This window comes from Epinephelus fuscoguttatus, linkage group LG9 (genome assembly GCF_011397635.1).
Source record: "Epinephelus fuscoguttatus linkage group LG9, E.fuscoguttatus.final_Chr_v1".
Classification (NCBI taxonomy): domain Eukaryota; kingdom Metazoa; phylum Chordata; class Actinopteri; order Perciformes; family Serranidae; genus Epinephelus; species Epinephelus fuscoguttatus.
This window is the reverse complement of record NC_064760.1, coordinates 30,958,044-30,985,822: the sequence shown is the minus strand read 5'-3', so window position 1 is coordinate 30,985,822 and position 27,779 is coordinate 30,958,044. Positions and strand designations below refer to the sequence as shown.

The window sequence follows — 27,779 nt, the reverse complement described above, 5'->3', positions numbered from 1 at the left end:
TTACTGAGCTGGGCCAAGTCAGTATGGATAATGATTTACTTAAATTAACCATCTCCAGGGTGTGTGTATTCGTGTGGGTGTGGGTGTGTCACTGTGTAGGCCTGATGCGTACTGGGTGCTGATTGTGCTCATGTGTCAATCCTGCGTTGTGCTTTTGTCCTCCAAAGTGATGTGGCAGAAAAACAGGAAGTTGGCCTTCCTGTGCAATGAAGGCAGCGGGGCAGGAGGCCGTCAGGTCAACGTGGCGCTGTCACTGTCTGCAAAGGCGCCGGTGCCCCCTAATCGACAGTAAAGGAAAACATCCCCTCGTATGTGTTATTACTGGAATAAACCGGCACACTGTTTACATCACTCTGTGCCCTCTGATGGAAACTGTTTGCTTAATCACGCCGACTGCACAAATTATGCCTTTTTATGAGATGCTTAACACATGGCAGCGGCGGCGGCCGTGTTTTTGTTGCAGTCCTAATGTATTGCCACATTGTATAGCCTAATCATCCCATCAGTGTTTTCCTATTGAAGGTAATGTGTCTTTTGTTTGTCACACTCGGGCCATATGTCCACCAGTAGCACTGATCAGCAGTATTCTGCATTCTTCTCTAACCCTCACAATCCTTGCCCTTTGTCCAACCACATGGCTGGGGGAAAGTACACACACTCACACGTACACACACACACACATAATTTAGCATCCACCCTGTAATGCAATGCTGATATCTCCACCCATTCCTGGCTATTCCTAATTTGTTTCTATTCAGTACACCCACATTCCCTCCCTTTCTCTGCCTCACACACACCACGCACACAGGCACGTTTTTGCAAACAGAGCAGAATAAATGGTCTGTGTCCTGCAGCCTTGCATAGCCAATTGCATGATCACATGTGCAGTGCGGGGCTGATATTCTGTGTTCAGGGTGACTTTGTCATGGTGCACTGGGGGCTGGGGATACACAATCAGTTCCAGAGTTTATATTTAACTAAGCAGGCAAAAAACACAAGAAACCAAAGCAACGCCAGCCTGGGGATTATTATCTCCCAAAACACAGACAGGGATGGACGTGACCCAGAAAGTGAAAAGGTGTTAATGATAGGGAGAGGTCACTGTTATTGCACACGAGAGTAAATATTTCACATTTCGCAGTACAATAAATGGAATGCTGGGCAGTGCTGTGAAGGCTCTGCACCTTTAGGAATGAAGATTAGTGATTTCTCAGGTATGGAAACAACAATTGCTGAATGTTTGTGCCTTCAATCAGCTGTCATCTTCTGAGTGCGGGTGCGTCAAACCAAACTGGTGCGACTGGTGTTGTAGAATGAGGAAATAGGCTGACTCTAAATGGGAAGTGGTGCCACATAATAGCTGGGCTTTAACAACTTTGCAAGACAGATTAAAATGCAATTATAACCTGACCTCTTTTCGTTGGTTAAGTTTCCTTTTAGGCTTTCCAAAGTTTGACTGAGAAGAAGTGTGCGTGTGTGTGTGCGTGTGTGTGCATGTGTATGTGTGTATGGGGACAGGGGTGAGTGAGGAAAACAGAGACAGAGAGGGAGAGAGAAAGGGGAGGCTTTGCCCTTGCCCCAAAGAAACCATGGGAGGAGTTAACAGCAAAACTTCCTCAGTCAGTGACATGCCGTCTGGGATAGCCTCTGTAGCGCTCAAAGGCACACACACACATTCTCACTGACTTACACACTAAGGTATTGCTTTCTTTTTCTGTTTCTACTCTCCTGTGCTTTTGGGCCAACAGCGGAGAATGACAGCAGCTCCAGCAGCTGTCATGAGATGCAATTCACCGGTTAAATGGTGAAACCACACACACACACATTCACAGAGCACATAGATACACACACACACACGCTACGCACATGAGGAATGAATTGAGAGGGGAGCGCTGGCAGCAACACAGAGGTAAGAGCTGTTTTTTTTTTCCTACATTAATAATGTCTGACTGCTCTTTATGTCTTACTGTATCATAAACTTTGTCCTATTTAGCAGGATTAACACTGCTGCACTTTGTACTTAGTCACACCATAAAGTTTCTCCTAGTCAGAGTATAGGATGGACATAAAAGCTGTAATGTAGTGATTGCAGGTCCTTATTTTGTTCACTAGTGCCTTGATAATGAATGTAAATGCTCCTTAAGTCTTCTAAAGGGCAGAAAAACTGCAAAAAAGTGAAATAAAGGAATGTTAGATTGTCCACAAAGCTTGGTGATTATACTTCCACAAAGTTTGTTTCAGTATCTGTACAAATGCCGCTATGCAACAGTGTGGGAATCTCCCTGCGGGGAGCTCTGTCCTAGACACACAGGCATGCCTGCAATCGAGCTAACAGGGGGTTAGTCTAAACTTAGAGTCCCTAACCCCCTGTCTCATATTACTCTCCGCTAACTCCTGTACCACATTTTCCGAATCTACAAACCCCGGGTTGTACACATACGCAGTCCCAAACACCTCAATCAAACCCTGCTCGGCATGCATGTGAACACAGCCAGACAGACACTGCTGACACCATATGTTTCTTATTAGGCTGAATGCTATTGTCATGGACTGCCGAGTGTCACAATTGCAGCCCAGGCTTTTGCTGTGGTTTCAGACTGTGTGGAAACTGCAAGGTTGTTTATGGTATGTGGTCATTGGACTCGTCAATCCCTGTCATTACAGGTGATACACACTGTGCTTGTGGGTCAACATTCCTTTAATCATATGTGTGCTGATTATATGAGGCTGTAGTAGTGCTGTGCAGGGCGTGCAGTCATTCAGAGGAGGGAGGTTTTGACCCTCCTTCTGACAGGAAACATTAACTAGATCAACAGGTGTTCAACTAAGATGTGATTTAGGCTTATTGTATACAGCACCACTAGCAACACATTGTTTTCACTGACAATCTCTGTATGTTTGAAAGTGGATGCCACTGGAGACAACCAATGCCCCTTGTGCAGCATTCGGAGCAAACAAAGGGCCAAGCATGTGACCGCACATATCAGCCTTGAGCAGTCTGTGTTTATTAGATTAGAGAGAATCTGTTGCACTATGAGAAACAAGCAGGGGAGTCTTAAGAGTGTCAGGATATGCCCTGACACGACTATGGCCTGTTTACGGCTTTCTGCCTCACAAGATACACACACACACACACACACACACACACACACAGATTCGATCATGACCAGTCAGCCGCCACATAAACAAGATGAAAAGACTGGTCTCAGACAGAGATATCAGCCTCTATGTCTCCAGCGTGTTCAAGCAGTGGAACAATCAGGGCGCAAAGGAGGAAGGAACTGTATGCATTTGTTTCCCACAATCACAGATTAACAAGCCATGGCAGCTGACAGAAGTCACAGACAGCATTATGCACAGAGCATCTCACCCTCTGTAATGTAACACTAAGTTGTTCCAATCAAATCATCATCCTGTTGTGTGTGTAATTATCATTATGTTTGAAAGAGCTGGGAATTTATGAGGCAGAAATATACTAGGAAGTTGCATTATGGGAAATGTAGTTATACAAATCCCAACCTCTTCTTCAGTTTTGACTAATCTTTCTTTAATCATATTTTCACAAGCCCCCATCTTCATGAAAGCACAATGCTAAATCACTAGTGTCCCTTTAAGGACTCTTCAGATCAGTATAGTGTTAGTTCACTACTGACAACCTGCAGCCTCCACACAAAACAGATACATCTGAACCCCTTAAGGTTACATTTATCTGCGCATACAGCTTCAGTCTGACATCATCCCAATAAAAAGGGTCTCCTCTACTCTCAGATCTACAGGAGTTTGTTTCTAGAGTGGTGTATTTATGTTAATTTTATTTCCTTTTACATGTAGATTAATAAAGCTTGAAATTCAGTTTGCAGGGCAGTGGGGGGAGGGGGGGGGGGTTCTCTCATACAGCAAGAGTAATTCAGTTTTGTTCAAAATACACCATATAGCACACTGGTTCAGCTTGTTAGATGCAAGCATTATGGGTGCGGGAAACAGCATTAAAAAGTGCTGTAACTGGGGCGTCGGTAGCGTAGTGGATAGCGCTGGCGCCCCATGTACAGAGGCATCGCCTCGCTGCAGCAGCCGCGGGCTCAAATCCAGCTTGCGGCCCTTTGCTGCATGTCAGTCCCCACTCTCTCTCTGTCTCCCCATTTCACTCTCTGTCCTGTCAATAAAGGCAAAAAGCCCATAAAAATAATCTAAAAAAAAAAAAAAAAAAGTGCTGTAACATTTCACAACAAATGTATTCCCCATTATTTCAAGCAAAATTATACAGGCTCAGAATGTAAATCAAGTTTTTAATAATTTGGCTTATATTGTATTAGCCTATTCTATTTCATGACATTTTTATAAAACATTTCCACATTAAAGGCACTGTGTTGCAGTATCTTTTTCTTTATCCTATTATAGAGTAACATAATCTGTCTTTTAGCTACAGTATCATTAGAATTATTAGATTCTACTGATATCAGCTTGTATTTTTTTAAAGTTACACAAGTAAATGGACTGGATTGTATAGTGCTTTCCTACTCTTCCGACCACTCAAAGCACTTTTACACTACATGTCACATTCACCCATGCACATACACATTCACACACTGATGGGTGAGGGTACCGTACAAGCTGCTTCTGCTGCTACTCAGTGAGCATTCACACACACTAACACACTGATGGAGCAGTCATTGGAAGGAATTTGGGGTTTAGTGTCTTGCCCAAGGATACTTCAATGTGCAGACTGAAGGAGCCGGGGAGTGATCCGCTGATCTTTCAATCGGTGGACACTTTACCTCTGAGCTACGGTTCAAGAGATACATACACACACACTCATAAAGTAGCATAGTAACAATACCAACATGTAAGGAAAAAGAGCAACTAATTAGAACAATTGAGGAAAAAAAACAAATATACAAATCATTTAAAAATACAGCAAAAAAGAATTTCCGAAAAATATATAGTGTTGTAACTGTAAGTGTTATTGTTACTTCAAAGTGCTTAATATGCATATACATACAAACATACCCATATCTATGGACACATATAAAGATATATCTACACATAAGCACATATACATCACATACACGTTTACACATACCATACTCATCCATTTACATAAACATCACATATTTTGGAATATGTTCAGTTGTACAAACAAAACAGACATGGTTTGTATTTACATCCCAGCATTAATAACCTCTTCGAAATCTGGATTCTTCTGTCAAATTCTGACGTTCTTTTTTTTTTTTCTTAACTCCTTCCACACCTTGATGTTTTCTTCTAATGGAGTTGAAAGAAATTATATTGCAGAATTATTTTTCTTTCAACTGATGCTGTGCTTCCTATTGAGAGCCTCTATGAATAAGGAGGTGGGGATTTGTTTTGCTGCTGCCCTGCTACAGGTTGTTGTTATACATGCCATCATGACACACCCAGATGAGACACACCATGCCAGACACAGCTTTAAAAATCTGGCACTATCGGGGCATTTCATTACCCCCTGAGTGAGCCCATTGTGCCAGAGCATTACTGACCCATTACACCAGTGTACCTCCATCAAACTAGAGGCCCCTGCTTGTCTACACACTGTGTGCTGTGGAGAACATCAACAGTTTAAGAATTTCACCCTCTGCACTACAGGCTACTTCCTTGTCAGATGGTAAAGGGTCACATGAGGTCAGTGATTCGGGCTTTCCATTACAGCATGTTTTGTTGTACACACATCCCTCTTTACATCACAGTGAAGCCTTAAATAACCAAAACTCCCTCATCATCCAGTCTCCACCTTGGATCTCCATCCTCATCTTCATGGTGACCTTACAGTGCAGGGTGATGCTGTCCTGGTGTGTTCATGTCATATCATCTATCCGTTACCCATCTAACAGCAAAAGGTAGAGTTGTGTTGAAGTGTGGGATGTGGATAAAGTGATCCTCGATCTATGCCACCGGGCAACGCTCATCCCCCCTCGCTGTGACCTTGCAGCCTGTCCCCGTGTGGCATTGCCTTACAGTGCCTCAGCACTACATTCTCCCAGCAACACACACAAAAGACACACACACTGTCTTTGTGACACACATTCTGTGCATATTTTCACTGGCACACATAAGTGAACACACAGGGAAACTCTAACTGAGGCCTGCCCCCCACACACATACACACCACACACACTCATACCAATCGCAGAGAGTGCTTTGTGCATTCACTGACTGGGCAGCTACTGAAGAGAGAGAGAGGGAGGCTGGTGGGAGGAGGGAGATGAAGACAGCAAGAGACAGAGGGATTACAAAGAGAAGCAGACCCAGACAGATAGAGGAGAAGAAGAGATAAGAGTTGCAGTGGGACAGAGGAGACACATCCAGTAAACAGTAAGCGGTGGAAAGGCAGGGTGAAGGGGACAGGAAAGGCAATACAGGAATAGGAAGGGAAACAGGGCTTGTCCAACAGAGAGGAAGAGAGTAGGTTGTTGTTGTTAAAGAGGCTGGGGGGAACTGATGGGATGGCATTGATCTCTGGGAGCTGCCGGCTCCTGGGCCAGATGGCGTCTTGTTGCTGCAGACCGCTGCTCAACTCCTGCTGCTGTGGACCGTTCATCAAAGTCTGCCTCTCCTCCTTCACAGGTCTGTCCCAGCCCGCTCTCTGCGCTACTACTGTACCGTCATGAGACGGACTGCTACACTCAGATAGACAGGAGCATAGGTGTATACACAACATGGGTAACACACTTAGCCAAGAAGGTAAAAAGGGCATGGTGTGTTCCTGTACCGTAGCAGCATGACTTTGCTTGTGTTGTCTCAAGCAGTCCTGTTGGTGCTAACTACGCTGTGTGTTGTAGGATGGAAAAGAATGGGCTGTTGTCCTCCTCGGCCTAATGTCATGTTGCATTGTGTTGCTAAGTTGTGCGCCCCATTGTCTTGTTGTGAACGCTTTGCATCAAGATAATACTGTTCTGCTGTGTTTGTGCACTGACAAAGCATGTGGAAACTGAAGGAGAGTGGCGTTTTTTTTGTTACCCCTTGGTTAACAGTATGTTCTTTTTTCGTTTTTAACGGTGCCTGACTGTATGTCTGAAAACATGTGACCGTGCTGACATAGAAGTGGAGGAGTCAGGGGCAGGGCAGCTGTTTGAGCCTGGAGGTTGTTCTGATGTCAGCGTAGCTGTGTGTCTGTGCCGGGCCTGTGTATGTTCGATGTCATCGTACCCCCCCCCCGATAACTCCTCGCACTAACCAGTGGCTTGTGTGGTTAGATGTCTGCAGTATTTCCAGTATAAACTGCTGAAGACAATCAAAACAGGCACCTCTAAAGCCAACTAAATGACATTTCATATCTTGTATGTTTAATCCGTACAAAAACAGAACTATTAAAATTACAGTCGCTGTTACAGGGGTCTTATTTACCGGACTATTTCTTGGCCAGGAGCAGTCTCTGCCAAGAAATAGTCTGGTGCATAACTCCTATAAAATGGCGAACTGTAATTTTTACATTTCATAGTACAGCGTGTTTATTTGTGAGCTTTAGAGGTGCTGCTGGTAGATTACTGTTATTCAGTCAGGCTAGCTGTTTCCCCGTTCCCAGTCTTTATGCTAAGCTAAGCTAACCAACCTCTGGCTCCAGCTACATAATTCCTGTACAAACATGAGCGTGGTATCAATTTTTTCTTTAACACTTAGCAAGAACACTATAAAAACTATTTGATGATTACCGTAAATGATTAGAAGGAAGTATAAAGGGAACCAAACGTGTTTTCTTCGCATCCAGGTTCATAAACTGATTTGTTCCTCTTTCTCCAGACATCTCTCCTGCTGAGCTGGATGCTCTTTGGAGGGAACCACCGTATACTCTCGGGGGAGCAAATGAGCACTTCCCAGGAAATGACATCATGACTCAAGGTATTGTGCATCAAACATCTTTATCAAGCTTAGTTTAGATTTAGATATTATTATAGACTCCTCTTTTAGTTGAGGCCCTATTGAGCTGTACTCCTGTGTGTGTGGTCACAAACTGAGGAAGTGTTTGAGACATCCTCCCTGCACAATGGAACAAACCAGGGGAAGCCCGTCAGCACTATACTGCAATACCCAGCTGCTAGATATATCCATGTGGCTGATATTTATAGGTTCTGAAACTATTAAGATCTTGTTAATGTGTTCAGATAAAACTCACTTACTTACTTACTAAAATTCAATGGAAAAATGGTTAAAAATGAGAGCCTAAAGCATTGGCTAAATGGCAGGAAACTCTGGCTTCAGTGCCTCCAGGTACTGTAGTGGGAATTCTGACTTTACCAAATCAACCTAAATTGCATCACTTATGACAAAAATACATCTCTGACTGTCTTTTACTATACAAAACCTCTCGGCTCCTCGTGTCATCAGGCTTCAACTGTTCCAAGATTGCAGACCAAACATGGAGAGGCAGCATTACTGTGCACCACTTCTAGAGGATATTAGACTGCGCCAACTTTGGCCATCTTTAAATCCAGGTTCAAAACTTTTATGTTTGACTGAACCTTAAAGGCTCTGTAAGAATGTGGCCAAAATGGTTACTGCACTCAAATTCAAAATACTGCCGCGAGTCGTGTCCGCACCCCCTCCCCTACAGATTCGAGGTTGCTGGACAGCGGCACGCTGGAGACTGATTTGTTTGCCCATGGGAGGGCCGCGTCACCGCGTCCATGATATTCGGTTTTCCAGCAGACCATTCGAGCAAGTCTGGCTTCTCTGCTGCTAACGCTGCTGCTGGGATACAGCTGAGGAGCCGGCTGCTAATGTTATGTACCGGGACATTGCTAATGCTGCTTGCCGTGCTGCTGTAGCTCAGTCGGAACTTTAACTGATGCTGAGACTCTACTGACTGTGTGACTGGTAGACGGCGGTGGGTGGCGCAACAGGCCAAAACACAAATTCAAAACATAAACATGATTTGCGGACCGTAAAATATTTTTTTAAATGCGAATATTCTGGCTGTACTATTGTTGTCGGTGAGATCAGTATGTTATATGAACATTATTCCTTAGTCTCTGTGACATATTAGGAGGATTTTATGACTATTTGCTTTAGATTTCTTACATATAGCTCCTTTAAATACCCCAGGGTGGGGGAGCCCTTCTTTTTCCTTCTGGGTTCCTGGTCTGAACCCAGGGTGGGGAAGCCCCTCTAGTGCGCAGTTTGAATGTTCACCCGTGTCAGCGTGGGTTTTCTTTGGGTACTCCAGCTTCCTCCCACAGTCCAAAGACATGCAAGTAGATGAATTGGTGACTCTAAATTGCCCGTAGGTGTGAATGTGAGTGTGAATGGTTGTCTGTCTCTATGTGTTAGCCGTGTGTCTGGCAACAAGTCGAGGGTGCACCCCACCTCTCGCCCAATCTCAGCTGGGGTAGGCACCCACTAGTGTTTAATAATATCCAGTATAAATGAAATAAAATGAACGCATTTTGGACTACACAAAGGATGGTGTCAATGAAGTTCTTCTGTCAGGGCTGTTGAGGTACATTAGACAAAAAAAACATCACAAACCACTGTTCAATTCATATGTTCAACCGATACAGGATTGACTACACACTGACCACAGCTGTTTTCCTCAATGGCAAAACAGTGATTGCCATCTTGTGTCATCTGGTAACAGTTTCAGTTAAATTTCCATCAGTCTGGGACTTGCACTGTAATTACAGCTTACTTTAAACAGCCCTTGTGATGACCTTTTTGATAAAATTGTTTCTACATACTACACACCTGTCTTTATCACACATAACCCCCCAAATATAATATGCTGTTGAGGATACACTGGCTTAACCAACACTGGACTGTTTTCTAACTTTGGGTGCATTAAGGAAAAGTCATGTATGCTCTCCTTTTGGCGTTGAATTGGAAAAGATGACAGTTTGAGCTTGATCCAGCAGCTTTTTTCCTGACTTTTTGTTTCTTGTACCAGGTGCAGGTGAGGAGGAGGATGGTCCAGTGGTGGAGTCAGGTGAAGGAGGGGTGGAGCCTGACAGCTACTGGAAAAAGAAGGAAGCCTTCCTCAGAGGAAGCACTGTCTCACTGGGAGAGAAATTCTCCTCAGGTACATTAAATGATGCTTTTACCAAAGCTGACTTGTATGTTTCCACTAAAAAAAGAAGCTTTTACATTAGTTAAACTTGTCTTTTTTTTTTTATTATTATTCATGCAGAAGAATTCTCCATGCATTATATTTATGCATACTGATGAGGTGCATTTCCCTATCCACTAATGTTTTACTCACTCAGCATTTTAGCTCCATCCATCACATTACCCAAGTTCTTCCTCTCAAATGGATTTAAATGGCCACATTGAGTGTCCAGTAAGAGGCCTAATAGCTTTGTTATTCCTCTGGGGACAAACGTTGTGCTCACAGAGCATCTCGCTGAAATATGAGGCCTTGTAGAAAATCTTTAATGAACTCTTGAAAGTTTTGTCTCTCTCAAGATGTTTTCCCTTTTACTCAGTGACGAGAGACAGAAAAATACAACAAATGTGATGAATTAGCAGAAGGATTATAGATACATTATTAGTTTTTCCTTTCGTGGTTAATTCTGGCAGACAATGGATGAGTCCTCTGCTTCGTTCTCAAAACCAATTTTTCTTCTAAGCCTATTTGCATTGGATTTGTTTAAATTCCATATTATTCCACTGGAAGAAACAAATCAAAGAGTGATTAATCACAGTGTTTTCGTCTTTTGCCTAGAAATTGTGCTGCTGTTCACTGGGCGGAGGCGCTCCAGTGTGGCTCCTGACCGAGCCCTACAGGAGGCGCTGCGCACCCGACTCCGAGTGGTGGAGAGCAACAGCCAAGACGTCATCCAGCTCTTTAAAGTGAGTGACAGTCAAACCTGACGATGCACACATTACATAGGCATTACTGTGCTAGTCAGACCTTCTCACATCATTACACAGTCTAAGGTGAATTATGAAATATCATATATCAAACTGTATATGTATTGTGCACTTAACAGAAATGAATGGATGTTTAACTGTTGAAATATGACACTTTGTTTCTGCAGGACTTGTCTGCACGTCTGGTTTGTGTCCACGCTGAGAAGGATAGCTTTGTGCTCACATTTAAGACAGTGGAGGAAATATGGAAGTTTTCAACTTACCTAGCATTAGGTAAGAAACTACAGCCACTCAATCAGGTCTTACATGAACACAGTTAAAGGAGAACTTCACCCCTCAAATGACCCTTTGTATAGCAATTACTCACCCTGTGTTACATTGAATTTGTAAAGAAACCTTTGTTTTTCTTGCATGTCTCCAAAGTGAACGAAGAATCCAAAAAACACAAAACATTCTTGATAAAATGAAAACAATGGCGACTGTGTTTAACAGCAGCACAAGTACATCAGAACTTCCATTTACAAACTCTTACACAATTCATGCAACACAATCTAACACTCCTTTATCCAGTTGTATGCTAGGTACTTCCCACACACATGCATTTTTGCAAAAATGTTACTATTTAAAACACTTCCACATAAACAACAAAGGTGCGCTACCCACTCGTGTCTGAGACTGTTTATGTGGAAGTGTTTTAAATAGTAAATGGTATTTCTGTGCTTTACACTGGTTTCGAATTAGGTTGGAAAAAGGTGAAGTACTTTTGGCGCCAGTCAGAATTTAGAAATTTGAGAATGTGATGACAGCTGTTGGGTTGTGTGGTCATGTTGCCACTGACTCTCAAATGTGAACAAACCACACTCACGCCATCCTGAAGTAGCTCACTGGAGTTATTTGAGTGTTTAACTCTATGAAAATACCACCTGAGGGTGATTTTTCAAAACTAAGAATACTTGATGTTGAGTGTGAAGGCTCTTGCACCCCCTCAATTTCTTGTAGCCAGGCACGTAAAAAGGAAATGTCCGCAGGCAAGAGATGATAGAATTCCTGCTCACTGTCCTTTAACTGCAATAAACTTTATTGAGAAATATGTTTCCGTAAAGCCCGCTTAACCTTCATCATGTGAAGTGGGCTTTACCTGATGAAGGTCTAAACACTATGTTGCCCAGTTTTCAGGTGCATTACAAACACATGAATAGCTCTTTGCTTTACCATAGTAGATACTGTTGTTGAGATATGCAGTGATATAAGCATATAGAGTATTACTAATATTTGTTCTGGGTTGCAGGTTTTGTGGCTCGCTGCTTGGAGAACTTCCTGTGTGATCAGTCCTTCTGGCTGGACCCAGAGCTGCTCAGTGACCTACAGATCAGTGTAACTGTGGACGAAGAACATCTGGCCACCCTCTACCTGGGACTGTTACTCCAGGAGGGTCAGTAATATTGAGCTCTATCATTTTATGGGAACTCAGCCAGCCATTTATAAGCAATTTAATTATTAATACAGAGGTCGGGAGAGTGAAAAGCTGTATACCATGACTACTATGTTCTCACAGTCTCAAACTTTAAATGAGATTTTCTTCCCTGTGAAAACTCTTGGAATATTTGAAGTATTTATTGTCAGAAGTTTTTCAATCTTGTCACTCTAATTATACAGTAATTTATTGCAGCTGCCATTTGATCCCATTACTTTGAATCACTGACCCCAATTAACACGAAATGTGACTGCCACACATGACTTTGGACAAATTATAGCCCTATTGTCCTTCGAAGAGCTTATGTCCCTCGCTGTGTACAGTTATGCCAGGAGTTAGTTGTACTTTGTCATTTTATAGAAGCTCAGTGAGCATTTTATAAGCAGTTTTATCATTAACAAAGAGGTTGAGAGAGTGAAAAGTTGTGTACCTCGACTGCTATGTTCTCACATTTAAATTTGGGTTTCTGCATTGTCAAATCTCTCAAAATGTTTTGAGTATTCTTTGTCAGAAGTAACTTGAATTTTGTCTAAAGTATAGACTTCTAATTAAAAATCAGAATTATGATCCCCTTTCTATTTATGGTCACAGCTTCCCTTTTTTGTATTGCATGAGGAAATCAAGTAAAAGTTGACATCAATGAATTTTAGCAATTTGCTCTGGTGTTTTTTTTGCATTATAAAATAAGTGTTCTGCTAAAGCACAACCATTACACTACTTCCCTAGAAGAATGTATATTGATTTCCTCGGGCTGGTCCACACAAACATCACTACTTTCTCCTGAATATTTCCCCTAGGCAAAACGCTTCACGGAAACGTATAATAAAACTGCAGTGCTGGCAAATAGTGATGAGAATTACATTAACGTAATAGGCGGCGGATAGAAAACATCCATCATTTGCCTGTGACTGAATGAGGGCACACTAGCTGTAGCACTTTTGCTGATCTTGAACTTCAGTGTGGTGACTTTTATCAACACCGGCTGAAAACACTTTGCATGTCTGGATTCATACATGCTCATTTGCAGAGGTTGAGTCAGTCTGCTCATAAACCTGTCTCTCTGCAGGATCCTTCTTTGCCAAGGCGCTATTCACAAGAAGCGAGCAGGATGAGGACGACGAAGAGCAGCTGTCGTTCAAAAAGAATGACTTGCTGATGGTGAGGGACACAGGGCAGGACAACATGTGGGAGGGCACCATGCTCTCCACTGGAAACCACGGCCTGGTTCCACTCAACGCCATGCAACCGCTGCCTTACCCCTTCTATCAGTGAGTCACTGTGTTCCTCAAATGAGCCACTTCTGCTACAAATTCCTTGATTTACTCTGTAAGCAGCAACAGAGTGACTAACATGTTCTCTTGTCAAAACCTTTGGCTGAATGAACAGCAGCACTGCAGATGGTGGACGTGTGCACATATGTTAAACTCTACTTCCTGTTTGGTCAGGTGGTTCCTGAGGAAGTACCCGGGCAATGCTGGATGCTCACCAGCAGAAAAGGAACCATTCGAACATTCAATTGGTAAAAACCTTCTGCATACAACACGTGTTCAAACATAAAACACAGTATATTCAAACAGTATATTGCACTCAGGTACAGATAATTTTAACTCCTCCACTGATGTGATGGGAAGTTGAGGTGAACAGGCTGAAAGCAGCTTTCATAGTGTTGTTTTCAGACGTAGTTGTTTTCAATGAAAAAGAATGAAAAACTTACTATATATGACCTGCTCAGCACCAAACTGCAGCCAGACACAGCGACAAGCTGGTGAACATAGTGGAGCACTTAGAGCAGCATTTATTTCACTCAAGGGGTTTTGGAGACCAATACAGAGCTACACTGAGAGACTTAAATTTATCAGGTGGACACAAACATGACTCCAAATCAATGCTAATGTCGCTCAGTGTCTGCTATTTGTTCAACTTTAAAAGGAAATAAAATCTTAATGTTGTCTTCACAACTACTGGCCACAGTTTCTCCTGTGGTGGTTGTAGTGGTGGTTGTAGTCGTGATTGAGATGCCTTTGATGCCTCTGCATGCAGTGGTACACTACATGTGTTCAATGCTGAGGTCAGCTTAAAGGGAAGGTTCATCCCAAAATCAAAAATCCATATTTTTCCTCTTATCTGTTGTGCCGTTTGAATTCTAGATTGTTTTGGTGTGAATTGCAGAGTGTTGGAGATAATGGCTGTAGATGTATCTTGCTGATATAATGGAACTAGATGGCACTTAGCTTGTGGCACTTAAAGTGCCAAAACAAATGCATTTGAAATACTCAACAGCAAACTAAAGACCTTTCTGTGAACAGTTTCATGTAGGAACGATTTTCTTCCTACTGAATTACATCCAGCAACCGTGCCATTTTCATCTCTGTGACGAACAATGACCCTGTAATCCAACAGTAGATGCAAATGACTAATACAGCAATACAGCCACTGCCATCTTGTGCTGGTGATGACCAATCACTAGCAGCAAGCAGTGCCACTGACTGTGCCACTGATCACAAGCAAACAATTGGCACATACAGCCGTCAATCATGATGCCAAACCCCTATTTTATAATTAAAACCAAATTTATTTATTTGGTTATTTATTTACTTATTGAAATAAGTAGAAAAATCTGTCAGTGGAGCAAGGTTTTTTTTGCTTGTAATAAGAAAAAAACCTTGCTCCACTGATAGATTTTTCTACTTATTTCAAGTGAAAATTTACTTGAAACAAGTGAAAATTGCCTAAAAACAAGTAACTTTTTAGGTGATGAGTCTTATTTTAAGTGTAATGAGATTTTTTTTGACTAGAAATGAGACATTTTGACTAGAAATAAGACAAATATTCTTGGTAAGATTTTGAGTTTTTGCAGTGTTAGACAAATGAACACATGAACATACATCAGCACGATAAGAACCACCTCATTGACAGAAACCATCATTGGCAAAAGAATTAGTTGACGTGTACTTTGATCTTTTAGTTTTGTCCATGTCCCATTCACCAACTGTGGACAGGGTTTATGACTTGTACCGCAGCCAGCCACTAGGGGGTGATTGAGGTGTTTTGGCTTTAAGGGAGTTGTCATGCCATCCATCTTTATTATACAGCCTATGGTAAATGCACACTTCCTTCTACTCAGTGATACAGCTGGCAGTTGTTGTTCGGTAGAAATAAAGTAGTTCCTGCATGTAACTGCTGACAACAAGGTCTGTAGATTTTCTTCAGTAACCAGGTCATGATTTCAGGAAAGAGCTGTTGGGATTGTCAAATGTATTTTTTGGCACTTTGAGCACCACAAGCTGAGTGCCATCTAGTTCCATTATATTAGGGAGAAGGCAGACATCTTAATGGCCAATATCTCCAACACTCAGCAACTCACACCAAAACAATCTAGACTACTAAATAGCACTACAGGTAAGGGAAAGATATGTAGCTATGATTTTGGGGTAAACTGTCCATTTAAGTACAAAACTTCTCACAAAAGTCAGGAAATATATTGTGACCAGTCTGAATGTATGATGTAATTTAACTACATAAAAATGTTGATGAAGTCAGCAGTTTTACAGAGAATGATATCAAACTTTTCCACTTTCTAGTTACGGGAATACACAATCAGGCAAAGCAACGATGGATCAATACTAATAGCATAGTAGCTCCAACCTGTATGCACTTGTGAAAAGCATTTAAACTTTATTGATTTCAATCCCGTCAATACTTTTGCAGGATGTAAAAATACATATACAAGTAGAAAGATATATTGTATCATCATATTCATAAATCAAACAATGTTCTTACACACTGATCTAAAAAACCTGTCTTCTTCTTGTCCTTCTCCTGCTCTCCTCTTTAAAATACCTCAGTGACAGGTTCCTGTGTAGCAGTAGTCGACTACAGTCCAGTTGGCCCAGATGAGCTTCAGCTGAGTCAAGGTGACATTGTGGAGATCCAGGGTCTTCTAGTCCGAGGCCTGGGTGTGTTCATTGGAACACACACTTCCACAGGTCACACTGGTTTTGTACACAAGGCCCACGTCAAGCCACTGGACACCGAACCCCTGTAAGAAGTTCAGTTTATTGTAGTTGTATAATAAATGGTGTGGCTTGAAGTTACTGGTCTGAAACTGAGAGCACTTTATCTTAAACCCTCTTGTTTACAGTCTTGTGCTGATCTTTTATGAATTTCAATTTATTGTGTCCACAGTCTGGACGCCTTGACAGGGGGGCGGGGACACAGCAGCTTTGATAATGCTGCCTTTGTTTCCCTCACACAGAGACGCACGGTTGGTCTTTCTGACTGAGGAGGAGAGGGCCAGCCTTGCTCAAGTTAACCCGTGTAGCTCTGAGCCAAGTGACAGCGGCCTGTTGGAAAGACTCTTCTCGACCGACATCAGCTCTGTATACAGGCTAGGTAAAAGAACAACCAGGGTGATCAAGATTTACTGTACTTTTTGTCAGATAGGAGAAAGGGAGAGGTTGTGCCAAGAGCCATGACTGAAATATAGGTCATGTTTGGTTTGATGTGCAGCTCCTGTTTGTTTCCCAAAGAGTCGTACTGTTAGTGATTCATTCTGAGGAAGAAAAAAAAGTTTCCATTTTTATCCTCAGATGGAAAAGTGCTGCTTAAATTGATTTACCTTGTGTGTTTTCAGACAGACTGGACGAGACTGACTTCATGTACATCAGGAATCGGCCAAAACATGGTAATGCAATTTATTTACTGGAGGAAATCAGCTGCTTAAAGCTTAATGCACTAAAACAGCTTGAAAACTTAAATGTGTTTATTTATCCGTCTTCTTCCCAGAACTTAAGATTCCTGCAAGCGCTCGTCAGAGCGTCATGTCAGAGAAAAGCGGAGGAACGCCACCGTATCACTCCTCTCCTCGCGCCTCTCTCTCTCATTCCTCCCCTCGTCTGTCCCTCTATCAGTCCCACAATCCTCTACCACGCGAGGGAGAGCGCCTGTCCTTTACTCTGGATGACACATTCAGAGAGATGGATGAGTTCCAGGAAGACCCACCTCTCTTCTTGGAGGAGAACAGCTGGGAGGGGGAGGACTCAGAGTTCAGTGACCCGACACTGACCCTGCTGAACCACGAACACTTCCAGGTCCATGGAGTCACAGCTTATTCACTGAGTTACTTATAACAGAGGCAATCACAAGAGCAAAGCAACAGATTGTAGGGTTTATTTTTTCTTCTTGTGTGTGTCTTGTTTACATCTATGGCAGCTAATGAAAGCAGTTGTTTATTCTTTATGACAGTTGATATCGTAAGATGTCAACAAATGTAGGTGCATATTTTCAGGCCTATAAAACAATTTAAAATTGATGGCAAAGGCGAAAACAGAAAGTAAACAGGCCGCCCTGCCTTACCTTGCATGATTATTTAATTGCACGATGACGCAGGAAAATTAGTCAGAAGTCAGTAAATCATTAATGTACCCGTGTACACATTAACACCTGTTCCCCAAGCTTTGCCATCAAAAAAGTCCTTTGCTCAAACAAAAAAAAAAAAAAAAATCTTTTTACCAGTAAATACAGCCTTCCACGAGTGTCTTTAATTCTTCAGCTCATGTCTTCCAGGAGGACTTCCTGCCGCTGTACGACCTGCAGTATTCCTTCCTGTGGGTGACCTTCAGCGGCAAGACTGAGGACGAGCTATCGGGGCACCTGGAGAGTGTCAGGGAGTGCGCCAAGAGGATGGGCCTGCACTGGGCACATCGACGGGCATGCTTCCTCCTGGGGAGACTCTGTGCCAGAAAGCTGAAGTTCTCCCAGGTTTGTGCTTAAGTCCCAGCATCAATATATGTGTTGTGGATATGTTAATATGCTTTATGCATCAGTACAGTGGCCAATAAAGGCAGACCAAAATTAAGAGAAACATGCAGCAGCTTGAGAAATGATGCCAATTCAAAAACACATGAAATTCCAAATAAATACAGCATAAACCCTGCTTCAAATGAAGAGATGTAAAGTAAAAATGCTGCATATCCTGTCTGTAGTAGCTCTCCAGGCCTCTCAAAAATCAAGCTATTCCAATAAGCACCTCCCCTGGCAACCTGGAGAGCTTAAGTTGTACTGACTGGATATGCAGGGTTTTTATGTTGCATTTGCTTTCAGGGTGTTTTTGTGTTTTTGACTTTGCATTGTCTCTGTTTTTGCAGCGCGTTAATGTGTTTGTTTTGGCGTTCTACCACACGTCGCTCTTGATGGAAATGTTTTTGGCCGTTGTGTGTTTGCCCTCGTCGGCCCCCATGTTAAAGAGACATTTAAAGCAAGTGAGTCACAAGAGACCACAAATACAGAACATTATAATTTATATATTCATGTTTTCTCCTCTCCTCAGGCCCGTGTGTACTACGAGGAGGCTCTCAGTGTTCGTGTGGACAGTTTCTCTGACACGCCGCTCCTCATCGCTCTTTTCACAAACCTCACTGCCGTCTACCTGAAGCAGCGTATGACCGACAAACTGCCGCAGACTCTGGAGAAGGCGAGTGCCCTGCTCCTCTGTCTCCCCTGCCACACCTTCACCTCCACCGACGAGCTTGAGCTGCTGCAGCTGCTCCTGAGGAGATCGGTGGTGATGGGGGACAAACACCTGGAGGCTCGTGTCTGCTACCTTGTGTCCAGCCTCTTCCTGTTTCTCAGGAAGACTGATGACGCCCTTCCCTTCGTTGAGCGACTCCAGTTTCTCGCTGTGACTTTCTCTGCCACCAATGGGGCTCCCATAGCTCCCTTGGACCTTAACTGGCTCTTGAGCTGGCTATATCATCGTAAATACATGCCTTACTTAGCCCTGGCCTCTCTGAGCCTGGACTCAAGACAAGACCACTCCCTCCACGATGCTTTCCAGAGGATTGAGTTGTTTATCAGGAACTCTGTTCGCCTGAACCCATGCTGGAGGGAAGGAACCTCCTTGCTCCCTGCCCAGATTGTGATCTACCTTCAGCAGGCCCTGATTATAGCTGAGCAAGGGGAGGACATGAAGACACAGAGGGACCTGTGTCAGGGCTTGGCCACTGTCTACCAGCAGTATGATGCTCTAGATAAGGCTGTGCGCTGTGCTCAACAAGCTGTGGAGACCGGGGGCCACATCAATGAGGAGGAGAGCTTTGAGGCCTCTGTGTTGCTCGGGTGGCTGCTGGTGTTGACAGGCCAGGCTGAGAGGGCCCAGAATGTCCTACAGCCACTGCTCACATCACTCCAGGTACAACAATCAACACATTTCACACCAGCTTTTGTAGAAGCACTTGGTCTTAAATGTGGGCTTTAGCCCTTTCTCTGTATGAACACAAAATGTTCTCTCTCCAGGGCACAGACAGTCCCACGCAGCGAGGAGTGATCCACAACCTCTTGGCTTTGTGTTTGAGGCGGCAGGGTCGAATCCCAGAGGCAGGCTGGCATCTCCACTCTGCCCTGCTGATTTCCAGGGAAAGTGGAAACCAAAGGAACCAGGCCCTTGCACTGGCCAACCTGGGCTGCCTGGCTTTGGATGTTGGGGCATCTACGGTGGCAGAACGCTTCCTGGTCAGGTGAGATATCTGTCTCGTCCGTAAAAAATTTCCCACAGGTAACTCAACACATGCAGAAAAAGTTTACAAAGTTTTTTATGGTGATGGTGTATTTCCAGATCCCTACGTCTTTTTCTGGAGCTGTGGGAAAGCCCCACGGACGAGGAGCACGTTCAGACCTACCTTTGGCTGGGGCGGAGCTACAAAGACAGGAGGAAGAGTCAGGACAGCAGGGCGTGTTATGAAATGGGGCTGCTAATCGCACTACATGCCAGAAACTTACACAGTGAGTTTAAGTTAACACATTAAAGCAAGAGTTTGAGATATTGGAAAACGTTCTTACCCTTCTTACCTTTCTTGCCAGTAGCTAGAAGATTAATACCTCTCGCTTACCACTTGCAGCCAGTTAGCTTAGCTTAGGTCGAAGACTGAAAACAGGAGGAAACAGCTAGCCTGGCTCTCTCAGAAAGTAAAAAAAACATCTCCCTATAAGCACCTTAATGAAAGCTCACTAATTAATCTGCAAAACCACAAGTTGGTTCCCTGGTTTCCAGTCACTTTGCAAAGCTATGCTAACTGGCTGTTGGTCGTACAGAAACGAGGAGTACATGACAGTGGTACCAATCTTTTCATCATACTTTTGGAGAGAAAGCAAATAAATACATCTTCCAAAATGTTGAACTACTGGTATTCCTTTAAATGTGTGTGCATAAAGTATTTTACACTTATTAAATAAGATTATGACCATTACTGTATTATTGAGACTGATATTTAAGATTTTAAAACAAGAATCAAAGAGGAATATTTTCGCTTATTTTCATTTTTTAACATCAACACATTAGAGATGTGATGATATAAGCTGAGTGGGATATTTGACAGTTGAAAATTGTTTCTAATGATCTCAAATATATAATTTTCTACTGTTATTTCATAAAAAAATCATAAATCAGTCTCTTTTTTTCACGTGAAATCATACAAGGTGTAACGCTGGTGAAACACAATCCTGTCAGCTCCTTCAACATGTTCACTACAATTTAGTATTTTCTGCCTCTTCTTATGTTATAGACTGCTGCTTTATAGTTGTCCATGTGTCCAAATGGTTTTGGTAATCAGTGGTTTCTGATCCTGGAATGAGTTAACTGTCGTTTTGGGTACAGTTGCCTCTATTGTTTCAAATTAAATTCAGCACAGACTCACTGACTGCATTGATGTCATCAGTGACATAAACAGTGGTGTCCTCAATGAGCTCCAGACTCAGGCTGGTTTCATCTATTGTGTCACTGGGAGCAGGGGTCATAATTTAACGTATCTTGACCTCAACAAAATGGGCACATATTCATTATGCCTCCTGAATGGTGTAAGCAGTGGTCCACAGTGTTTATTCCCCTCACGGAGCAAGGCGTCACACTTGCCTTTAATCACAATGAAGCACACACTTCTTCCCCTTCTCTTGGCCGAGTCTTCTGCTCTGTAAGATCAGCATATAGGAAAAGAGTCACATTGTTGAATGGCGCTGTCCAGCATTTAGCCAAGTTTCAGTGAAACACATGATTTTACAGTTCCTGAAAGCCTGTTTGAAACTGATGCAAGCACAAAGATTTTTTTTCAAAGCTTGCACAATGGTTAGCATGACACTAGTTCAGTGGAAAGATCCATGCAGCTGGGTGTTTGATTCCTTCACACTTATGGGGTGTCCTTTGTAAAGTGTCTCACGCTGAAAATAACATCAACATTTTGCCACATTTAGCTTCAAACAATGTTTAAAAAAGTATTGTGAATTTTTTAACGTCACCTTTTACCACATTTACAGCAATATTTGTTAACTTAGAAATATATTAAATAGTTAAATCTAAATATTAAATGTGGCACCTAAATGTTAAATATTAAATCTAAATATTAAATCTAAATCTAAATGCTAAATATAAATATAAATGTTAAATCTAAATGCTAAATATAAATATAAATGTTAAATCTAAATGCTAAATCTAAATCTAAATCTAAATGTAAAATCTAAATGTTCTGGGTGAAATTAAATATTTAGCTAATATGCAAATTCACACTGCCGGTCACCGGAAGTACCAAAATAAAAGCTTGAGATGGTCAAACTGTGTTTATAGAATCAAATAACGAATTAAAACCAACTTATCGGGGCAAATGAACACTTGAACATACATTAGCGTGATAATAACTACCTAAAATAACAAGAAACATGTTTGGAGAAATTTTATTTGACGTGTACTTTGAGTTGTTAGTGTCCCTTCGTAGGGATTAACAACCTAAACTAAGCTAACACCATTAGCTCTTAGCCCTGTTAGCAGTGTCTGTAATGACCCTAATGACTCATTAACTCTTAAACGGTCCATGAAAAAATATTTTTTCCAGCGGATGTCTTAGTTACAACATGATTGAGCTAGCAAAGCAGTTTTGTGTTGGGATGTGTGGTATTTATTCAGTTTTGGGAAATCACGATGTCTAGAAAGCATCAGTGGCTGCAGCAGCAGCACAGCTAACATGAGGACGTCATCTGTTAAAAGCCTCCCGTTGTCGGATACGACATGAAACTACTCCAGTTAGCTCAATCATGTTGTAACTAAGACATCCACTGGAAAAAAATTTTTTTTTTTCACGGACCATTTAGAGTTAGTGAGTCATTACAGACACTGCTAACGGGGCTAACAGCTAACGGTTAGCCCCGCTAATCTACGATAACCATGTTATTAATTTCAGAACGTGATAGTAATGTTTGTTCAATCATTGTGTTTATAGACTTTACAAACACCAGATTAGTCTAAACGGTGATATAGTGACGTGAAAAATGTGAGATATGCATATATATGTAACTAAACTCCACTGGTTTTCTACCCAGAAGTATTTGTAAACAACAAGTTGATTCCCTCCGAAGGGACACTAACAACTCAAAGTACACATCAAATAAAATTTCTCCAAACACGTTTCTTGTTATTTTAGGTAGTTATTATCACGCTAATGTATGTTCAAGTGTCCATTTCCTCCGATAAGTTGGTTTTAATTCGTTATTTGATTCTATAAACACAGTCTGACCATCTCAAGCTTTTATTTTGGTACTTGCGGTGACCGGCAGTGTGAATTTGCATATTAGCTAAATATTTAGTTTCACCCAGAACATTTAGAACATTTAACATTTAACATTTAGATTTATATTTAGCTTTTAGATTTAACATTTAGATTTAGATTGAATTTTTAGATTTAACATTTATATTGGGCGGCACGGTGGTGTGGTGGTTAGCACTCTCGCCTCACAGCAAGAGGGTTGCGGGTTCGATCCCGGGCATGGGAGCCCTTCTGTGCGGAGTTTGCATGTTCTCCCCGTGTCAGCGTGGGTTCTCTCCAGGCACTCCGGCTTCCTCCCACAGTCCAAAGACATGCAGATTGGGGACTAGGTTAATTGATAACTCTAAATTGTCCATAGGTGTGAATGTGAGCGTGAATGGTTGTCTGTCTCTATGTGTCAGCCCTGCGATAGTCTGGTGACCTGTCCAGGGTGTACCCTGCCTCTCGCCCGATGTCAGCTGGGATAGGCTCCAGCCCCCCCGCGACCCTCAAGAGGATGAAGCGGTTAGAAGATGAATGAATGAATGAACATTTAGCATTTAGATTTAACATTTATATTTATATTTATATTTATATTTAGCATTTAGATTTAGATATAATATTTAGATTTAACATTTAGACTTAGATTTAATATATAGATTTAGATTTAATATTTAGATTTAACATTTAACATTTAGGTGCCACATTTAACATTTAGATTTAAATATTTAATATATTTCTAAGTTAACAAATATTGCTGTAAATGTGGTAAAAAATACTTTTTTAAACATTGTTTGAAGCTAAATGTGGCAAAATGTTGATGTTATTTTCAGCGTGAGACACTTTACAAACGGCACCCCATACACACTTGCCACAGTGCCTCTGATGTAGACATGAACGCAGAGATAGTTGCAGAGATGATCTTGCTTGTCCATGTGGTCAGGATTGTAACAGGTGCCCATCACCTCCATGTTTTATCTTGATGTTTACTGATGTTTACATTTGAAAAAAATGTATTTCTTTCTCATACGCTGATACCAATGCATGTGTGATAAGCTAAAGTTGACTAATATTGTCAGCCATACCAATGTACAGTGAAGGTCAGACTTAATGTAGTTTTCATCCGGTGTCACCATTTGCATCACTGTGTCAAGTGTCAGTTACATATCTGTTTTATTTTGCTCATAGGTCAGATGGTGGTGGCCAAGGTGCTGAGTCGACTGTATGATGACATGTTACTGTACGGCCAGAGCATCGTCTACTATGAGCACTGTGTATCAGTATCCAGAGAGCTGAAGGACAAGAGACTGGAGGGAGAGTATCTGGAAATCCTCAGCAGCCTCTACCTCTCACTCAACACTGAAAAGTGAGTTTCTGCCTGTCCCTCCTCCTCACTGTTACTCTCTGTCCATCTTTTTTTTTTTTTAGCATAACAGTCTCAATTCTGGATTGCAGATCATCTCGTAAATCTCTGGACTACACCAAGCAGAGCCTGAGGATTTCTATTGATTTGGGCAAGAGAGAAGAAGAGTCAGAGACGTGGCTGCAGGTGGGACGCATCTACTACCTCATCCAGGAGGACGAGCTAGCTGACATGTACCTGCAGGTGAGGAGGAGGAGGAGGGGATATATGACAGTGTGTAAGGTGGAGTGACATTCATTGTATGCAGGGACGGCTTTATGCTGCCAGTGTTTTTGTTTCACTTTATCATCAACAATAACTTCCCTAAAATTACTTCCCTGAAAATCATTACAATACATAAAGCTTGGTTTCACATCCTAATGTTAGATAAGCGACCATTATTGATTGACAGTATATTCTGATAAACAGGCAGCAGTGAAGACAGCCCTGAGGATGAATGACCATCACTTTGCCATGAGCATCTACGAGGAGGCAGGAGACGTCTACTTTAAAGGCCACAGGAACAGGATGGCTTCACTGCCTTTCTACAGGGTAAGACGACGCAAAATAAAAACATATGGTGTATTTTGTCAGCCTAAAGCTATAATGTCATGATGCAGTATTTTCCATTTTTTCATTTTTATTTTATAATCATGAAATTATTTTTAGATTCTTAGCACCACTGATCTCATTTAACAAAACTGTTTATGTTTGATTTCAGGATGGCAGTCTGCCATTTGCACGGAGCATCAGGGACGTCCACTCAGAGTTCCGTTTGTTGAGTAAACTGACAGAGCTGTTAATGACCCAGGGAGAGCAGGAGGAGGCTCTGCAGTACGCAACACTGGCTGTTCAGATTGCCAGCAAAACAGGTACTGAGTGCAGGCATTGCTTTGGAGTAGAATCTGTGCCTATTGTTAGTTAACTTGTCCAGTCAGCTGCAGTTACTGTAGTAAACCAGATGTAGTACTTTGTTAACATAGACTGTTGTTGCTTTTCCTTAGGTGTGCAAGTGAATGAGAGGACAGCCTACCACCGGCTGGCTACAGTCTACTACAACCTGCAGCAGTATGAGATGGCAGAAAACTACTACCTCAAGTCCCTGTCCCTCTGCCCGCCTGTCCTGCAGGACCCCATGGAGGCCCGGTACTACACCAAGGTGTACTGCAGACTGGGCAATCTCACTCTACACAAACTGAAGGTACAAAGCTGAAACAGAATATAGACATAAGTGTGTTTTTGAAATAAACATTCTGCTGAATCTTCATCATAAAAGGCACAGTCTGTGAGTTTTTCCTGTCCCTAAAATTAAAAACACAAGATTTAAACCTGCTTTCATTTACAAATTAATTGACAGGTGTCCTAATACATGGAAATCAACAACATTGTATTCATCTTGTTTCCTGTCATCCCTTTCATGTTGATGCACTATTAAAAATGAAATTCAAAAATTAAACTAAAAAAATACTCCCTGACACAGTTTAACTGACTTATATGTTCAATAATGATCAGATGTAAAATGTATTTTTTAAATCAAACTCTCCAGATACAAAAAAGACAATTAAATAATTAAAAAAATAGATTTTCTAAATTTTCTAAAATCTTTTCCTCTTTATCAGTTAAAAACAATAAAGAAACACCTACATTTTTACAATGTAGAAAGACTTTTGTACTTCTTTCAAATGTACTTTTGTTTGATAAATTCACATATTGTTCAATATGTGGGCTTTGATCAATAATCAGACGATAATTCCACAATTCCTAACCTTGATTTGATACAAGGGCAGGTAGTTGGCATTTTTAATTTTTGCAGATTTTCCCCTTGTCCTAGAAAGAATGAATTTTTGATCTCAGCAGAGTGATGGTAATTGCCTCCTGTTGGCCTTTTCACAGTAACTGGCTCTGAATCAAACCTTCAGATGTGAAGATGATGTGTTTAATTTAGATGAGACCTGCTCTGACCCTCTGCTCTGTGCACTCTCCCCAGGATTCTTTTGATGCGGTGGGCTACTTCCAGTTGGCTCTGGCAGCGGCGCTGGAGGACCAAAGTAACCCCGAGGCTCTGTACGTGGTGTACATGAAGCTGGCTGAGATCCACGGCAACCACATGCCCGATCCTCAACTGTGCCAAGTTTATAGAGACAGAGCCCAGAGTCTGAAGAGAATTCTGGCTGGGGAGGAAGGCGCTGCTGTTGTAGAGGAAAACATGGCGGATGCAGACACAGAGCTGGGCCAAAAGAAGGAAGAGGACTCCGGTGCTGATATGGAACGTACAGAAAGTTTGGTTAAGAGAAACGGTGTTTTCACATCTACACCTGAAAATAAAAAACATGACGACAACTCATTTCCAAGAACTTCTTTTATCAGTGAAGACAAAGAGGACAGACATGCAGACACTGACACTGGAGATACTAATGGGAAAGATCACAGCAATAATCTCGATGCAGATGGCCCTTTTGTGGATGCCTTCGACACACAAACCATCGCCAGTCAGTCCTACAGTGACAGTATTCTTACTGAGTCCTTTGATACAGCCAAGGAGCAGATCTCAGACTCCAGCAGCTCCACTGATACTTTACAAACTTATCAGAATCAAACAGATGGGACAGAGTTTGATACTGACCACAGCATGCCCAGTCAAATACACATAAGTGACATCACAAGACACAGAGACAGCCACAACACAGATTCTGATATTCAGGATGAACAAAACACCCCCACTAAAGGAACTCACACAGATCCTTTTCAAAAGGATGTCAGTGATGAGGACAATCAGTCTGATATTAACCGAGATTGTTAGCATAGCAACAACACAGAGAGAGATACATGTGAAACTGGTGACACACACACACAGTCTACACATAGTCTCCTATTGGCACTTTATGTTCTTCACTGACATTTCCTCTGTCTGGTCACATGTGTCTTGACCAGCAAACTGACTCCAACGTTCCAGCCACGTGGCACTTATTGTAGGACAGATGATGTCAATACTGTTAAGTTTTCAGAGATTTACTGACATTGAAGCATGTGCCTTTTGTATAATATGTTCTGTGGTTATTACAGTGCATTGTGCTTGTAATATATGTTTTCTAAGTGTATGTTTTTGTATCTCTGGAAGATATGACTCAAACATAAAGAATGTTATTTTCTTTGCTGAGAGTTTTTGTGCTTTTGTTCATTCAACTATGGGAGAAGTACGGTGGCCTTGAGGTGCAAAGCACAACAATTAAACAATTTAAAACAAATCAGAAAAAAACAACAACATTAGAGAACACATGATGGGATCTCAGGAAACTAAATTGAATTTTACGTTTTAAAAAATTACATTTCTCCAATATAATGAAAAAACCAAAACATCAAATGTTTCAGTGTTTTCATAGTTTCCACCTCCCCCAGGCCACATGTGGCTCACAGCTTTTTCAGTCTTCGAAAAACACGTCTCATGCACTTTGTATACCTATGCCTACAAAAAGTAATGCACCAAAATTGGTATATAACTCATGTA

The 27,779-nt window shown here is 41.9% G+C and overlaps 1 protein-coding gene across 5 annotated transcripts in view; it reads left to right on the top strand.

Moving 5' to 3' along the window:
* sh3tc2 (SH3 domain and tetratricopeptide repeats 2) overlaps positions 1 to 27,433 on the top strand; it is a 28,613-nt gene extending 1,180 nt beyond the window's left edge. The window contains exons 1-23 of one of the 5 annotated variants that reach the window (XM_049585732.1): positions 1,626 to 1,909; positions 6,601 to 6,717; positions 7,774 to 7,872; positions 9,914 to 10,045; positions 10,688 to 10,815; positions 11,004 to 11,109; positions 12,125 to 12,268; positions 13,377 to 13,578; positions 13,756 to 13,829; positions 16,156 to 16,351; positions 16,566 to 16,702; positions 16,944 to 16,994; positions 17,096 to 17,400; positions 17,876 to 18,070; positions 18,639 to 19,499; positions 19,604 to 19,824; positions 19,923 to 20,089; positions 24,061 to 24,238; positions 24,328 to 24,478; positions 24,704 to 24,826; positions 24,996 to 25,146; positions 25,279 to 25,475; positions 26,262 to 27,433. In XM_049585732.1, coding sequence (XP_049441689.1) covers positions 6,693 to 6,717; positions 7,774 to 7,872; positions 9,914 to 10,045; positions 10,688 to 10,815; positions 11,004 to 11,109; positions 12,125 to 12,268; positions 13,377 to 13,578; positions 13,756 to 13,829; positions 16,156 to 16,351; positions 16,566 to 16,702; positions 16,944 to 16,994; positions 17,096 to 17,400; positions 17,876 to 18,070; positions 18,639 to 19,499; positions 19,604 to 19,824; positions 19,923 to 20,089; positions 24,061 to 24,238; positions 24,328 to 24,478; positions 24,704 to 24,826; positions 24,996 to 25,146; positions 25,279 to 25,475; positions 26,262 to 27,074 — 4,656 coding nt within the window. In that variant the 5' untranslated portion in view covers positions 1,626 to 1,909; positions 6,601 to 6,692 and the 3' untranslated portion in view covers positions 27,075 to 27,433. Of the gene's footprint in view, positions 1 to 1,625; positions 1,910 to 1,932; positions 6,718 to 7,773; positions 7,873 to 9,913; positions 10,046 to 10,687; positions 10,816 to 11,003; positions 11,110 to 12,124; positions 12,269 to 13,376; positions 13,579 to 13,755; positions 13,830 to 16,155; positions 16,352 to 16,565; positions 16,703 to 16,943; positions 16,995 to 17,095; positions 17,401 to 17,875; positions 18,071 to 18,638; positions 19,500 to 19,603; positions 19,825 to 19,922; positions 20,090 to 24,060; positions 24,239 to 24,327; positions 24,479 to 24,703; positions 24,827 to 24,995; positions 25,147 to 25,278; positions 25,476 to 26,261 lie in introns of those variants that run through there. The other 4 variants (XM_049585731.1, XM_049585730.1, XM_049585733.1 and 1 more) reach the window with 4 other exon arrangements.
* Positions 27,434 to 27,779: the final 346 nt, after the last annotated feature.